General features: G+C 41.7%; 1 protein-coding gene and 1 long non-coding RNA gene across 2 annotated transcripts; one reads left to right on the top strand and one right to left on the bottom strand.

Moving 5' to 3' along the window:
• Positions 1-5388: 5388 nt before the first annotated feature.
• Positions 5389-11204, bottom strand: otx2b (orthodenticle homeobox 2b). Its single transcript, XM_030392186.1, has 4 exons — positions 10825-11204; positions 8424-8636; positions 7699-7850; positions 5389-7062 (listed from the first exon to the last, which is right to left on the bottom strand). Exons 2-4 carry the CDS (start codon positions 8518-8520, stop codon positions 6439-6441), a joined length of 873 nt encoding a protein of 290 aa, XP_030248046.1. The 5' UTR covers positions 8521-8636; positions 10825-11204; the 3' UTR covers positions 5389-6438.
• Positions 11205-11389: 185 nt separating this feature from the next.
• On the top strand, positions 11390-15966 carry LOC115566349 (uncharacterized). Its single transcript, XR_003980976.1, has 3 exons — positions 11390-12214; positions 12926-13056; positions 15595-15966. It is a non-coding gene; the product is annotated as an uncharacterized LOC115566349 (long non-coding RNA).
• The last annotated feature ends 328 nt before the right edge of the window (positions 15967-16294 follow it).

Raw genomic sequence — 16294 nt, 5'->3', positions numbered from 1 at the left:
CAATATTTCGATCTTGAAGGTTCCCTCTTGACCTTGGAAACAGCAGCTTGAGAAAACAAACTCTCGCTGTAGGTTCCCAACTTCAAACACATCTTGGGGCCTTCAACTGAATTTGCGGGGGATAGCAGGAACAACTGAACATCTGCATCCGCAGAGGAAGGCCAAAAGATGTGGAAGAAAATGGGTGGGACTATTATTTATTTTTATTTTTTTTTTGGGGGGGGGGGGGGTTATCGTCACCATTGAAGGATTTTTTTGAATTGTAAAATACTTTTTTTGTTTATAGCAGTCAGAATAGGATCTTTCTCTACATATTTCCACTGCCTGAAATAACATGTTTATTCATATTTGTTAAAGGTGCACTACGTAGATTTGGAATATAAATTTTACAAGAAGCAAAAGATCTTCATTGATTGGATTTTATGTCTAAACAAACAAAATAAACTGATTTCAGTTTCACAAAGGGCAACACAATTTCATACAGTTTTACTTTGTTTATATGTGCCGGACCCTGCCACCTTTCTAGTTTCAAACAGTGTTCTGGGGACCTTATTTTCCTCTGAGAACAGCTTGTGTATTCAATTACAGAAAAAAAAATACATTTCTGAATTTGCATTATTACCTCATTAATGTTGTAAATATAAAAAAATTCTGAGTTTGAATTTCTTGAAAAACTACATCTTTCCCCTTTAAAGTTCTTCGTTATTGGCTTTACACAACGCATGTATGACAGAAACCAACATACCAATAATGAGAGCCGTCCTTTGGCTTTGGAGCTTAACGTGACTCTGTTTAATACTGAGTGGCCAAATTGTCTGTTTGAGCTCTCAGCAATATTAATGTCCATTAGACATCAGTTAGGGGTGGTTATAATTGTAATATTTCAGCACTTTACTCTTTACTATCCTGCTGTGTGTGTGTGTGTGTGTGTGTGTGTGTGTGTGTGTGTGTGTGTGTGTGTGTGTGTGTGTGTGTGTGTGTGTGTGTGTGTGTGTGAGAGACATCACCATTAGGACGACGCATAATCCGCTATGAGAATATGTCCATTTGTCCCCATAAGGAGATTTTTTATTAATGGTCGGGGGGATCATTTAATCCAGGGAATTTGGATATGTGACAATCTATAACCTACGTTTTCTGTTAGGGACAGGGGACTGTTTCTAAAATAGTTGATTTGCACTGAGTGGTTTGTCCCTGAACTGTCAAAATAAAACATAAACTCTTAAGCTAAAATGTCCTTTTAAATGGGCAGCCTCTTAACTAGGTGAGCTTTAACTAACTAGGTATTAACTCGACCCATAAGCGTAGTAATAATGTGTTTTTTAACATATGCTGAGATCTGGTAATCTTCTTATGGGTTTGAGGGTTTTTTAAAAAAAAAATAAAAAATTCTCTGCGCCCTCTGAATAGCTTAACAAAAATATGCCTCAGTAATGGATGGTGGTATCCTCATCCATCGCCCTCCTCCCACCTACTATAACTTGAAATAGGCCATCAAGTGGCTAATGAACTGATAAGCCCTCTGTGTCCTGTGGGGCTTATGAACATCATAAGCCAAATGTTTAGGCATATTTGGCGAGACAGTTTCTCTTTTTTTTATAGAGCACTTATGTGAGCAAAGGAGTGAAAGTCCCTGACAGTGTGCTTTCATGTGTTGTGTTCACTGCAGGTTGCGGAAGAGGAAAAAAGTGAAACATCCTGAGTGTTTTCTGAGGTTATCTCGCAGGTGGAGCGATGACTGAAAGAATGTGTGGCCCCATCTTTTTTTTTTTTTTGCTCCACCAGAACCTCCAGCTATAGTCGGCCCCCGCTCGTATCACTATCAGCCGTGGATCTCTCCAAATCCACGGATTTGTGTGAGCAGTCTGAGAAATTAAAATAACATGCTTTTTTGCTGCGCTTACTTTCAAATCTCTTTAGACTTCATTTTTTAAAACATCTAAATCTGTTATTATGGGGCCGGCGACACAAAACCCTTTTAATTTAATCTTTGACAAGATTATCAAATTCATTGATGATGTCACAAACTTAAATAATTTCAGGAAAATGTCGACTAAGCCTGGATAAGCACTTTCAAGGGGATACCGCTGGATTAGCTTAAAAAAATATGATTTATGTTTGTTGTTTATTTTTATTATTTTTTATTGGTTGTTGGCACATTCTCCCAGTCATTATGTTGTTTTGCTTTAATTTTTTTTAATTTTCTTTACAATGTCTGGCAATAAATACACATGAATATACTGTATATATCATTAAGCAGCCTATCAAACAAGACAAGGCTTATTAATGTTTTTAACAATTTTAACAAACTCCCACATTCCTGGGTGGTTCCTCTGATCTCCCCATGCCTGTCTTTGCCTCCTTCCCAGTGATGAACTGCTTCTGCTCGCCTCCTCATCATCAGTACTCGCGTTTCATATTCACTGAAAGTTTCACCAGCAAAAAATCTCGACATGGATTTCCTGCAGACTTTTGCAGAATGAGCCCTCGAGGGGAGTCATGCCCCTCTTTCTAAAATCAGATCTGTCGTTCAGCCTAACCTCTCTGCTGCTCGGACCTCGTTCCTCCCCTCCCCGGCGTTGCGGCCTCCGGCTCCTGAGCAAGGGCCCGTTGTTTTTTTTGGTCGCGGAGGATGGACTCGTGTTTGTGACCGACCGGACAGCGCCCAGACCAGGGGACGAGGGGCGCTGTATGGCCCGCTGTTAGACAAAAAAAAAAAAAAAAAAAAACCAAAGAGGGATTAATGCCGCGTCTGTTGGTCCCATATGCTCCTCGGCGCTGCTTTTGGTCTTGATTAAAAACTCATTGTATGTATGAAGTATTGTGGAGTCCGGGTGCCTAATCCTCCTCATGACTTGTGCACTCTGAGAGACACGAGGCTCCGGGGTTACAATAACAAGGCCATTGTGTGTCAGCTGGTATTGGATGTATCAGTGAGCATCGATTAGGGGGACGAGGGGTGTGTGTGCTGGGGTGCGTGCTTTTATTTTGTAATCATCTGTGGCATCACTTCATATTTAAGAGGAGGCTGTCGACTTTTTTTTTTTTTTTTTTTTTTTTTTTTACCCCCAACAATGACTCATGTTTTCTTTAGTTTATTCAGTGTGGTGGGGTCCGACCTCAAACTCCTCAGCCTTCCTCCTCCTCCTCCTCCTCCTCCTCCTCCTCTGGTTTTGTTTCTCCACAGCTGACATTTGAAAGTGACCCTGCAACAGTTTTTTGTTTTTCTTTCTCTCTCTCTCCCTCTCTTTCTCTCGCTGCAACAGTCTGGGCTGGAGGAGTTGTTGACACTGAGTGCAGAGACGCACCTCATGAATATTCAGGCGACTTTTTTTTCCCCCCTGTCAGACTCCGCTATTGTTTCCAAGTTCAATTGTTGCATTGTTTATCGCCATAACGATGTATACGCATGGTGCCAAACTTGGCGTTGCATTGCGGCGATATTCTAATTGATTCTTGAATATTATTGCGCCAAAAAAAAAAAAGAAAAAAAAAAGAAAAAGAAAATCAGGCTGCGTGATAAAAAAAAAAAAAAAAAAAAAAAAAAAAAAAAAAGAAAGAAAAGAAATTAAAGGAGCTATTTCTGCTTCACCCTTGAATAAGTTATGGATACGGGCTATTGTATAATTAAGTCTTTCAAAACTAAAACACACACACACACACATACACCTATTTTTTTTTCTGTCCACAGGAGTGGAATCAAAGTCGCTCTTCTCTTTAACGCTTCGATTATTTCAAGCAACGCTTTTAATTAGTGCTCTCCTTTAGCGGAGACTCCAATGAAAGAGAGATTATTGGCAATGTCAAGGATGCTAATTGAATGTTGGACTTCTAACAATTAGCCCACTGCAGAGCCATGTCGACTCATTACAGATCCCACAGCCGCTCTGACTTTATTGTGTCGTGTCGTCAAGCAGGCTGACAGTAACGTTGGAGAGTTTGGTGGAGGTGGAGGTGGAGGTGATGGGTGGGGAGGGGGAGTAAACACAGACCAAGCCCTCTCTCAAGTGCAGCTTTTTAACATTCTGACTCCTCAGACAGTATTTTAAGAAGTGGATTTATTTTATTTTTATTTCATTTTTTTTATAGGAGGATGCTTCATGCGAATAAACCAATTCACCTCACGCAATATTTTTAAAAGTCGTGCACATTTGGTAACTCATGTAGTGATGATTTCACAGGAGCGTCAGAGTGAGTTTTTTTCTCTTCTTTTTCTTCAGTTTAAAAATAAAAGCATCGAGCAGTAAATGTTCAGAGTTTTTTTTCGGTGCCAGGTTTATCTCCTGGATTACTTTGTCTCTTCACGACCCGACATCTTATTTAAAGAGATGAAGTCACCTCACTGCCAGCAAAAAAAGAAAAACTGGAAAAAAAACGTACTTATTTCTTTACTTATTTCTTTGTGATAATATTCCTGGAGATGTGTCCCCTCCGGTGTGTAAAAAATAGGCCTGAACACGTGTAACTGAAGCAGTTTTCTTGATGGATTAATAAAAAACATGAACGTGTGTTTGCATTTTTTCTCATCTTACATGGAATACCAGTCCTCCTATCGGGGCGCACATTTGGGGATCAGGCATGTAAGACTCACGCGGTGGGGCTTTTGAATGGGACCACTGCTGTCCCTGCGCCCCACACAGACCCCCGCCGGTAAAATATTGGGATTAACATCTCTTGGAGGCCGAGATTTAACGCTGCTTTCTCCCCCCCAAAACCTGCGCACTCTCTTTGTTGAGACTGCTCTGAATTCAACTACAGGAAACTAAGAAAGAAAGAAAAATAACTATGACCCCATATTCGTTTTTTAAAGGTCAATTTCGACTATTTTTCGTTGACAAGACCTTTAATAGATTGTTTTGCATGCGTCCTCGGCTCTTAAAACAATAATTACAGTAAGATAAATGATGTTAATCCATGTTGAGTAAGTATGGTATATTTGATTATAACACACACGTTCGGTTGGTTTGGTTGCCATGGGGATGTGTGAAACTGTCATTATTGGCTTAACTTACACACCAACAAAACTGGCAAAAAATAAAATATACATAAATATATTAAACGAGTTGAATCAGAGGATTTTTTTCCCTCCCCCCAAATATTGAGTGTGATTTTTTTTTTTAAATCAGGCCTAATAAAAATTAGAGCTATTAACATGACTTTTATTTATTTTTTTACTCACTATAATGTGTGCCTTTTTGATTTCCCCACCTCATAATTCCTCTTTAAGACTTCAGAATAACTCAAATGAACCATCTCAGGAAAAAACACCCACTGTTCATTTAGCCATTTTGCACACATTATCAGACCCCCCCCCCCCCCCCCCACACACACACACTCACTCTCACTCACGCACACTCACGCACAGATCGTGTCTCGATGAAAAAAGAGTAAGCTCACAGGACCTTTATTCATGTCTTTTCAGCGGTGAGGTCACACCATCTTTGGAGCCCAGTGAAGGATCCACAATCACCGTGTGTTGAGATCAATGGAGGGGGAGCAAGTGTGGAGCTCTCAGCAGCCGAGAGTCATTTCCAGTGGGGCTATAATAATAATAATGATAATAATAATAATAATAATAATAATAATAATAATAATAATAATAATAATAACCCTTGATTATTACTACCATGTGCTGCTCGGAAAAAGTCTCGTCTCTCTCTGTGATGCCGGTGACTTTTAACCATAAGCATCTTAAAAAATAATAATAATTAAAAAAAAGGTTAGAAATCTATTCGAGTCACAGCAGAGAGTCTGATGCGAGGGGGGCTCACACATTGCATACAATACAACAGATCACAGTTTCGAAGGCTAGCACAGATAAAAAAAACACATATGTACCATTTATATAAGACACACACTGATTGTCTCTTAGAAACTACATATTGATTCCTTATAAACACTTTTTTTTTTTCCTTAAATAAAGTAGTGCATCCATGTCCACACACACACACACCGTCCCCGTCGTCTCTCCTGCAAAGCAAAGCTCGGGCAAAGTTGTGTAAAGAAGCCTTTTTAAAGGAGGTCTGTCCGTCCCGAGCACTTCGCCGGAAGAGACGAGCTTTGAGTGTTTTTCTTTTTTGTTCTCGGGTAAACTTTAGTTCCGTGGCTGTGGGTGTACTTTTTCTTTCTGTGCTGTCCTCAACAGGTGTTTTTATGTTTGACGCATAGAGGCACACACTGACAGACATGGATGAGGGGCTACAACCTGTGAATGAACGGAACAAAGACAAATCTCTTTGCCAGTGCTAAAATAAATTAAACCTCTCCTCTAGGAGGAACCATCATGCCAAACACCCCCGAGGCCCCTGCCTCGCCGAGCCCGGCGGACACTCTGACCCAGTCCGATGTGTTTTACTGAGGGATGGCAGCAGCGCTGTGTCTGATGTGATCGTCACTGTTTGTGCACTTTATTCTTTATTCTTTATTTTTTTGCTCTGTTCACAGGACCTGGAATTTCCACGAGGAAGTTTGATCCTTATAATCCAAGCAATCGGCATTGAAGTTCAGCTTCCACGACGCCGCTTGGTCCTTATAATCCAAGCAGTCTGCTGTGGAGTTGAAGCCCAGGCTGGACGTCCCGTAGCCCTGGGTGGAGAGGGACGCCGGGGACTGGTTCAGATGGCTTGTGACCGCGTTCGTGCTCATGGGGCTGATAGTCGAGCCGGGGCCTGACAACTGGTGGTGCATGGGGGTGAGGTAAGAGCCGCAGTCCATGCCGCCGAAGTATGACGTCGAGCCGGCGTAGCCCTGGCTGTAGCTGGAGGCCTGGGTGTAGGTCATCGGGTAGGACCTCTGCATGCAGGAGGAGGAGGTAGACAGGGGGTCCGAGAGCGGAGAGATGGACGCCGGGCTCCAGATGGACACTGGGGCGGTGCTGGTGGAGATGACGGGGACTGTGGTGGTGCTGGTGGGGGGCGTGAACTGTCCGCTGGCCCCGCTCTCTGAGCTCACTTCTCTGGTCGGGGAACTTTTCTTTTTGGCAGGTCGCACCTTGTTCTGGCCCCCGTTCTGCTGCTGCTGCTGCTGCTGGCGACACTTTGCCCGCCGGTTCTTGAACCAAACCTGGAAGACACACGTTGTTGTAGAAATCTCTTCATTATAATGAAAATATAACACAAGTGATTGGTTTCTCGAAGTGAGCACGGACAGTTAAATATTCCTTTTTTTTTTTTTATCAATCAAAATCAATTTTTTAAAAAAGCAGATTAATTTAAATTTGTTTTCAATCCAAATCAAGATGTTTCTCGACTTTTTTGGTACCAGTGGACGGATCGGTCGCATTTCTTTGCTCAAAATTCTCGAAACAGGAATCTGTCGTTAAGTGGAATTATCTCACCCCACTGGCAAAAGTTTTCCACTTGATTTAAGGCGGACAAAATGCTAAGCTTCAGATATACTGTCAGTCACGGGTTAAGAGAAGTGTTTCCAGCAGTGCAGATAGAAAATCGATTTTTTTTTTGTTCAGTGTCAATCGAGCTTTTTTGTTTGTTTGTTTGTTTCACATGTAAACCCCCGTAAAATACATCTACATAAACTATTTCCCTACATTTTTAAATCCAAACAAGAACTGTTTAATTATCCAAATGTCTTTAAAACATGTTGGACAGGTTGTTCCACCTTTTCACTCTGGTGTCTCACAATTAACTTATTTCTAAAATAAAATGTTAAATCACATCGATCGATTTCTGGTGGACTCACCTGTACTCGGGACTCGGGTAGATTGATTTTCAGCGCCACCTCCTCGCGCATGAATATGTCCGGGTACCGAGTTTTGGCGAACAACGCCTCCAAAACGTCGAGCTGTGCGCGGGTAAAAGTAGTTCTCTCTCGCCTCTGTTTCCGTGGGGTTGCTGTCAGGAAAAAAAGAAATGTAAGTGAATTAAATTATATTACGTATGTATTCGTTTGGGAAAAAAAGTAAAACCAAGCAAAAGGATCAAACATCATCGAAGGCAGGTGTGTAACACAGAATGTATTTGTTGTTGTTGTTGTTGTTTTTGTGCGTAATTACGCACGAGTCCTGTGAGACTTGCCGGTGGCAAAATGTAACACTTGAGTCTAATGTGCCAAACAATCTATGCAATCTGTGCAAAAAAATAAAAAAAAATAAAATAAAACCAATTTGCCAGTAATTCAGCGTAAAACATTTACAACTAAAATCACTCTAGAGGAGACTTGAATCCCCTCCGAGTTGTTTTTGTGCGTTTGCGCAAAAGGTTTGGCAAAAAGAGCTCAGGCAATTTAAAGACCAATTAATACACTGACGTTAATTACTAGTCTTTATTGTATCCCAAAATGTAGAGGTCATTATTAGATTGAACGTTTTTTTCATAGCTCCTGATTTCACACTGTAAAATGTAGCCCCAAGCCATCACTGCTCTTTTATCACTCCTTATTTATTATTCAGAAAAGTTCGCACCCACCTGGATAGCCCACTGATGGATGCAAAAGATCCATTCCGGAAGTGGTTAAGCTGAGGCCATTGACTGTGTAAGGTGGTTGCTTTAGATACGACATCATGCTAATGTTTGTCTGAGGGCTGAAGTTGGAGAAAATTTTGAAAATTGACGGAGCTCCCTCGGTGCACTTGGTGTCCTCTGTTCTGTTCGCCGCGCGGTCCGTGTTAAACCGGGCACCTGTTCCACAAAAACAAGGGGAGAAAAAAAAACACATGAGACACCGATGAAGATGCACCTTTGTGAAAGAGGGTGACAGAAAACCGAGCCCTCTCCAAAACGCACGGCGCTCCTTAAAAAAAAGGCACCGGCCACATCTCCAGCTGTCCCCCAGTCCGACCCCTCCTCCCCACACAGGAAAAGAACTAGAACTGCAACAAGTCACTTTAAAGTTTAATTAAAGGGCACTGGCTCCTGTGTAGGAAGCATAATAAAACTGAATGTAGGAAGTGTTAATTGCCCGGATTATTTAGAATTAAAGCCAACTGAAAAACTCATCCCAAAAGTGAACAGACATTAGTTATCTTAATTTCCTTTTCTCTTTATTTTACACTCTGTTTGGCTCATTTAACGCAATACATTACGTTTGTTTATGACTGTAAACAGACAATTAATCAATGGGATGTGAGGGAAGAAACTCAATTTATGTTAATGAGTCAACATAAATAGCCTATCAGTGCTGTAATTCCGGAGAATTTGGAACTATTCCTCTATTATTAAAAATTCTGAAGTGTTCCTTTTTTTTTTTTTTTTTACGAGATTGGAATACATTTAAGGCAATTTATAGGAAAGAAAGAGATTTTTTGAAGCAGAGAAGCTCAAATCAGGGACAGAATAAAACAACGTTGTCCAGGTACTTTTCCTTTAAACAGAATCGTAAAGCTGGGATGTTGATTGCTAAACGTGTGATTGCTGTCACTTCAACTCCAGTGACCCTCACCCGTCATCCCCACTGCGCGTCTTGATTAGTTGCATTTTTTTTTCCTTCCGTCCAGTATCCAACGGTTTTAACCCCCTCATCCCAATCTGTCACACTTAAAAACAGACCCGTACCGGTTGCACACACCCGCTCGATAATAACCACCCTGTCCGAGAATTAATTATGATAAATGTTTTCTCTCTCTCTCTCTCTCTCTCTCTCTCTCTCTTTCTCTCTCTCTCTCCCTCTCTCTCTCTGTTGATGAATTAACGAGCTAATCCGAGTGGCATCTAAGTGGAGCTGCGGTTTGGTATCAATACGCTCCCAAAGTGCTCCAGGGCTCCTGGAAATGCAAATGACCAGCGGGTACTCCTTTTAATAATTCCTGCTGTTTGTGTAGCTGAAATGTAATCACATTAAGATTTAATTCAGTCTAAGGCAGCACTTTGAAAAAAAAAAAAAAAAAACAAAAAACAGATACAAAAAAAATTAAAGGGGAGGTTGAATTCTTAGAAATGCTCATTTAATGGAGCTACACTCCCTTTTTTCCCTTTTTTGCTGTTTTTTTTTTCAGACGCTTCAACGCAGCCTGTGACCTTAAACCTCGAAAACGCAAATGTGACGTGTTGGTTCGTTCATGTGTGGAGCCAGGAGACAGAAACAGGCCCCGACACATCTTTCGACAACAGGCCCATAAAGGTTCGAGCCCTGAGCCCCACGCCTCCAACAACCATCCATTTTTGTTTTTTTGGCTGCGTTATTTCGCCTGTAAATTAAAAATCCCGAGGCATCAGTGTGCGGTGGGAGATCCACGAGGGTCTCGTTTTTCGAGTTGAAACTTCTCCCGGTGGATGTGGACGAGGCGTCCTCGGTGCAGCAGCATCCGCGAGAGTGAGAAATACGACCTCCAGGAATCAGATCGACGTGACTAAAAAGACAGTGATGAACCCTTCAGCTTTGAATCTGTCATTAACACACACTATCATCAGTCTTACTTCGTCAGTTTGCCTTCTAATTACCGGATGCTTCGTGATCATTACGCGCGTTTCCATCGTTTGCGTCGTTAAAATGTGTGTTTTCCTAATGGAGTCCTAATGGACTTTCTGTCCTTCTTTTACTCTGCTCGAATAAATATTATTCAGAGTTCAGCAGTGTTCAGCCTTCATTTGCAGGTTGAAGCCATTAAACTACCCAAATATTTCTCCCTTGCGTTTCTTTAAGTGTCGTCATGTGTTTAATTTAAGCACCAAGCGTCGTATTCTCTTTTATATTAAAGAAAAAGATTTTGCAAACCTTCAAAAATTCAGTTTCACAAGCGGTGTGATCCCCTGAAGGCTTCTATTTTTTGTCTCATGTGACTCTTTATTTCGATACAATCTTGTTTCTAATAATACAAATAATAGAAATATTAATAATGGGGAAAATAGAAATAACAAAAGTGAAACTTACCCTGCTATCGACGCCGGTAAAGTTCTTTGTCTGCTCGCTTTTTCCTTACAGGAGAAATAATAAAAGTCAGCGGCGGATAAACGTCGTCCCGGCGGATCAAAAAACACAGAAAACCAGGCGAGAGCAGGAGCAGAAGAAGAAGAAGAGGAGAAGGAGGAGGAGGGAAGAGTGCGGAGAAAAGTTAAACGTCGAGCGGCTGCATCAGGTTTGGAAGCGGTGCGACAGCAGCGGAGTGGTGATGGAGGAGGCTGCATGTACGCCTTTAGGATTTGTTGGTGTGTTGTGAGTGAAGTGGTTTGACTTGGATTTTGTACAAACTGCCAGCCAATAGGAGCCGCAGGACTGAGCTGAGGTCTGTCTCCGGCTCCGTCTCTCACACCGGTGGGGAGGATGAGGGTTTTTTTTTCTTTTCTTTTTTTTTTTTCTGGGAAACAAATGTCTCCAGCTACTTTTTTTTTTTTCTTTTTTTGACGCACAGTCCTCAGCCAATGGCAGCGAGAGGGCGACTGGCAACATCCCCATCCCACCGCAGAGAGGGCGCATTGATAATAAATAAACGGTATGCCGATGGATGACGAGAAGTGGATGTTTAGTCACCTTTTTTTTATATGTATATTTTATATTTAACATCGATATGAAGAAGATAAAGGAAAGTTGCACGAAGGCTGGTGGAAATATGCGCAAATAAAAGAGTTTTCTGAAAATATAATGCGTGCATTATATTAGCAGTGTCATACTTTCAGGTCAGGTTTTTTTTTGTTGTTGCCATTTTTATAATCCAGAAATTTTATTTTTATGTTTTTAAAAATCAGAGTATTTAAACACTTAAAAATATCGAGGGATATTATAGCATCTTGGAGGGTTAAGCGAAATAAGCGCAATATTTAGGTATTTTTAAAGGTCTAAAGGAGTTAATTACTGTAAAGAGAAATAAATCTGTGACAAAAAAGACAAGAGAGAAAAAAAAACAAAACAAGCTAAAGCCTGATCTGAAGCAGGGCTCTGGCTCCGTGTGAAGGCTGCACCACCGTCCTCTCACATTCCAGCGCGTCGCAAAAAAGAGGGATTTAGAGCGACTTATTTTCTTAAAACTGTCCTCCCGTCCGCAGAGCCAGCCAGTCTGCTCCCATCAGCCTCGTACAAGGCCCCTGCGCCACCGAACAAAAAATTCGGCCAGAATATATATATATATTTTTGTACAGCAGAGACACACCGAGCAGAGGCACCGGAGCTGCAGGGAACGGTGCAGCCAGGGAGGACAAATGACAGAGGGGGGGAGAGGGGAAATACAAAACAGACTCGGAGTCGGTTGTTGGAGACAAGAGCGGCTTTAACTTATTCTACTTCTGCAAGAGGGAGATGTGAGAGAGGGTAGAGGACAGGAATGAAGGTAGGCTTGTTTTTATTTTGGCTGTTGACAAAAAAATGTTGAATTTTGTGTTAATGTTGCAACATTTCAATAATAGCAATAATACAAAATAATAATGAGTTGTTATTTTTATTTGAATGTTTTTTTTAATATATATATAATTTTAGTTCCGGGTCTATCCTATTCCATATTTTCTGGGGGGACCCACGAGCTGCACGAGACAAATAAGCCTCCTCTGTGTCACTTGAATTTTGAACCCGCGTGCCCATCTCAAAATAATATGCCGAGGGTTTTTGTCACGGCTTGGTAAATGTATCATCTTAAGAGGCTTTGTGGAACACCTACACACACTCTCTCTCTCTCTCACACACACGCACACACACACGCGCGCGCACACACACACACACACACACACACACACACACACACACACACACTCACAAACACACACACACACACACACACACACAGACACACACTGCGCGCTTGCACGGACACACCCGCTCACTTCAAACAGATTTGAATATTGATTTAGATTTATAAACACAGGCAGACCGTGGGGTTTTATGAATCGTCATCTCGCCTCTCTCCGCTCGCTCCTCGCGCGGAAGGCCAGACAGAGTCAAAGGTGCAGTGACAGCTGCTGCTGTTCACCGCGAGCTGCAGCCCCGCTGCGAGGCTCCACACACACATCAACTTTGTCCAAACTACAGTGACATCTTCTTTTGACAGATTTCGATCGGGGCAGGAAAGCGGCTGAGTGGATCATAAACCCTGGATTTCTTTTAAACGGGCAGCTTTGATCCGAGCAGAGGAGAAGGTTTGCCTCTGGAGGCGAGGGAGAGGAGCTGCTGCACCTTCAGGTATCAGTTTTTTTGTTTTCGTTTTCGTTTTTTTTTACGTATTTTTATTTATGTTTAATTGTCTTTTCACTGCCGGGTTACACACGTGTTGTGTCATCTAATAGGATGGGAAAAGTGGGCTAAAATCACACCAACTCACATTTTTAAGATGATTTAAAATTTTCCAAAAAGTCCTATATGACAGAAGGCAGCATCAGACGGCTGTAAACATACAGTGGATTGTGTATTTTTAATTGCCATTCGCTGATGACCATCACAAAGGTCATAGTTTGATCTCCCAGCATCCCCCCCCCCCCCCCCCCCCCCCCCCACCAGACTCCAGCCGAAAATCCCCACATTTAGCGCAGGGTGTTAGATTTATTGTAAGTTAAGTTTAAGTTTAAATTAACTTTATTGACTCACTGCTCATTAAAATTTGTTATGAATTCTTTCACTTTCCCTCCATCACATGTCCGGCCCGTGAGACAAACTGTCACAGTCTGATAATGTAACCAGCTCGCGGCTGAAAACAACATTTTTAAAAAAAAGGAGATGTGAGTGTTTGCTCATATTCCAGCAGCTGCGTGGTAATGCGCCCTAACGCGAGACTTTTCAGACCGCTGCGTGGCAAATCGTGACGTGTGATGCTGTTATCTGGCGGATCTCACCGTTTAAATTGGTAAATAATTTATTAAACTGTAAAGCCAGGCCCTCCGCAGGGACTTTGTATCTTAAAAGGACGTTTAAAGGGAGAAGGAGTTAAACGCCTCTGGCGAGCTGCGCTCCCACTGACTCCCGGCTAATTGACGACGACGGCTTTTATCTCCGCCTCTGCTGCACCCAACCTGAGGGTGAGGATTTCACCAGGCCTGCTCCAACCTGTGATTTCCACCAGTTAATGCGTAGCCTATGCATCTTTACTAATACATTGGACAGGCCCGGGTCTTTGACCCTTGTTTGATAGCCTTAAAAAAGAAAAAAGAAAAAATCTAATTTCAATATTGGGTAATTACTGAGCAGGCAGACCCCCTTCTCCCCCCGCTCTGCGCCTTGTTATCCAGCCATAACAAGAAATAATCAACACATTATGGGATGGACAAATGCATGTTTGAAAAAAACAAAAAAACAAATTAAATACAGCAAATAAAAAAGAAAACATCAGGAGAATTTAAATGCCCAAAAATAAATATGTGAGTTGTTAGAATTTAAAGCTGCACATGTACATCTTCTGACAATCTAGGCGGCTTTCCTCTCCTCTCCTCTTCTCTCCTCCTCCTCCTCAGCGTCTTTCTCCTCCTTGTTTGATATCTGCATGGCTGAAGATGAGGAATGTGTTGGTGGAATTCACTCTGAGCTTTAAAAAAAAAAAAAAAAGATCCAGAAAAAAGAAAGAGTGGGAATAAAATCCAATAAAGCCAATTCATATAGAAATGTTTATAATCTGTAATGTCAGGAGAAGCCCCCCCCCCCCCCCCCCCCCCTTGTTTTTTGGATTTAAATTAACCTCATTTATAATTACCTTCTGACAATAAAACAAGCATTCACTTCAGAGTTACTTGTGCCATATTATTTCCCATTTTTTTTATTATCAAAAAGTAATTTATAATACCTCAGCTATCAGGTGAATATTTTTTTTACATCTGTGCTGCTCCTCTTTACTTTTAAACTCATCTCAAATCACAAAAAAAAAAAAAAAAAAAAAAAAAAATGAAGCCGTATACAATCTTGTTTTACTCTTTATTATTTTATCCAGTCAAAGCACCGAGGCGCCAGGGCTTTGCTCTAACCTGAAAAAAAAAGGATTTAGATCATATTGCACAGATATGCGGCGTGGGTCTGTGTTTTCCTCTGAGTGTGTGGGTGACAGAAAAAGAGAGAGAAAAAAGAGAGAGAGAGAAAGAGAGAGAGGGAGAGATGAGCTGAAGTAGGATAATCACAAGCTGTATTTTAATTAGCCTGGCAGGTTTGATGGATACGCCGTCGCTGCTGCTGCTGCTGCTGCTGCTGCTGCTTCACCGCGTAGTGAGCAAGGTGTCTAAACTGAGGGCTTTCCCCACGCTGTTCCCTTATCACAAAAGGAGCTCCAACCTTTGTGTAATGTAACATGTAACTGACCCCGGAGGTCATCAAAACACATTCAGTCTCCTCCCCGGGGATTAAAGGGGGACAAACCCCCCATTTGGTGTCAGTTTTGGGAGAGAGTTTCAAGAGGCAGATTCACCGGGCTGCACTCTGAATCAGGGATTTTATCTTTACACTTGTTCACAAATTGAGTTTTGCCTCAAATTTTTCGCTTAAAAATGATTAAAGACGAGCTCGTGCTGTTGAATGAGTCGCCGTTCTAGTTCCTCTTTAATGAAAAGTTGTGCTGATCATGAAATTATGGGTTTATTTTTCCACACACACTTTTTTCTTTCTCCATGAATTCAAATGTGGTGCCTCGATAGTGTGTGCGTGTGTGTGTGTGTGTGTGTGTGTGTGTTTGCCAAGTTTGCTCTTTCCATTAATATGACATGCCTTTTAATTAGTGCCATAATTGTTTGTGTTGTGTTTGTGCAGGAGTTCGCCAACAAACAAGCGGATGCAATTAAACACACACACACAAACGCACACAAACACATGCCCGCCTTCAGATCATCAATGAGGAGGCAAAGTCAAGACTGGTGGAGAAACCCGGCAAGGACGAATGTAAGACGGGAGAAGAGTCGGCCGCCTCAAGGTTAAACGTGAACTGTGTGAGGAGCTTCTTCGCTGCCTGTTTACACTATTGAATGTCCTCATTTCACAACTTTATTGAACTCTTAATTGATGTGAAAATTTTGGTGAAGAATTTAAGTTTCATCCATTTTCGGTTTCCCTCTCTGTCCCAACTCTGTCTGGAAAGCAGTGACAATATAATTAACAAATAAAGTCCATCCCTGTCAAACTGGCGCCCTGCTCTCTGACTCTGCCTCTCTCCTACTCACCCTCGGTTGCCTTCTCCACTGTGTGCTGAGGTGTCTGCATGGCGTGGTAAAACCTGCCCTGCAGACCGGACCTCTCAAGTCTTCAAAGGAGGAAGAACTCAATGTGGGGGATTTGTTCAGGCTTATTTGGTAACCTAGGATTTGAATTGGATTCTGGGAGGCATTCATAACACATTTGAAAATGTTACATTGTGTGATTTTGTGTGTAATCCCCATAATAAATTTTAGAAATGGTCACAGCACTCGCACAACTGTGACTATTCATGATTTATCAAATGGTTTTCTTGTCTTGC

This window comes from Sparus aurata, chromosome 16 (assembly GCF_900880675.1).
Source record: "Sparus aurata chromosome 16, fSpaAur1.1, whole genome shotgun sequence".
NCBI lineage: Eukaryota > Metazoa > Chordata > Actinopteri > Spariformes > Sparidae > Sparus > Sparus aurata.
The sequence above is the reverse complement of the archived record's forward strand: the minus strand, read 5'-3'. Positions and strand labels throughout refer to the sequence as shown.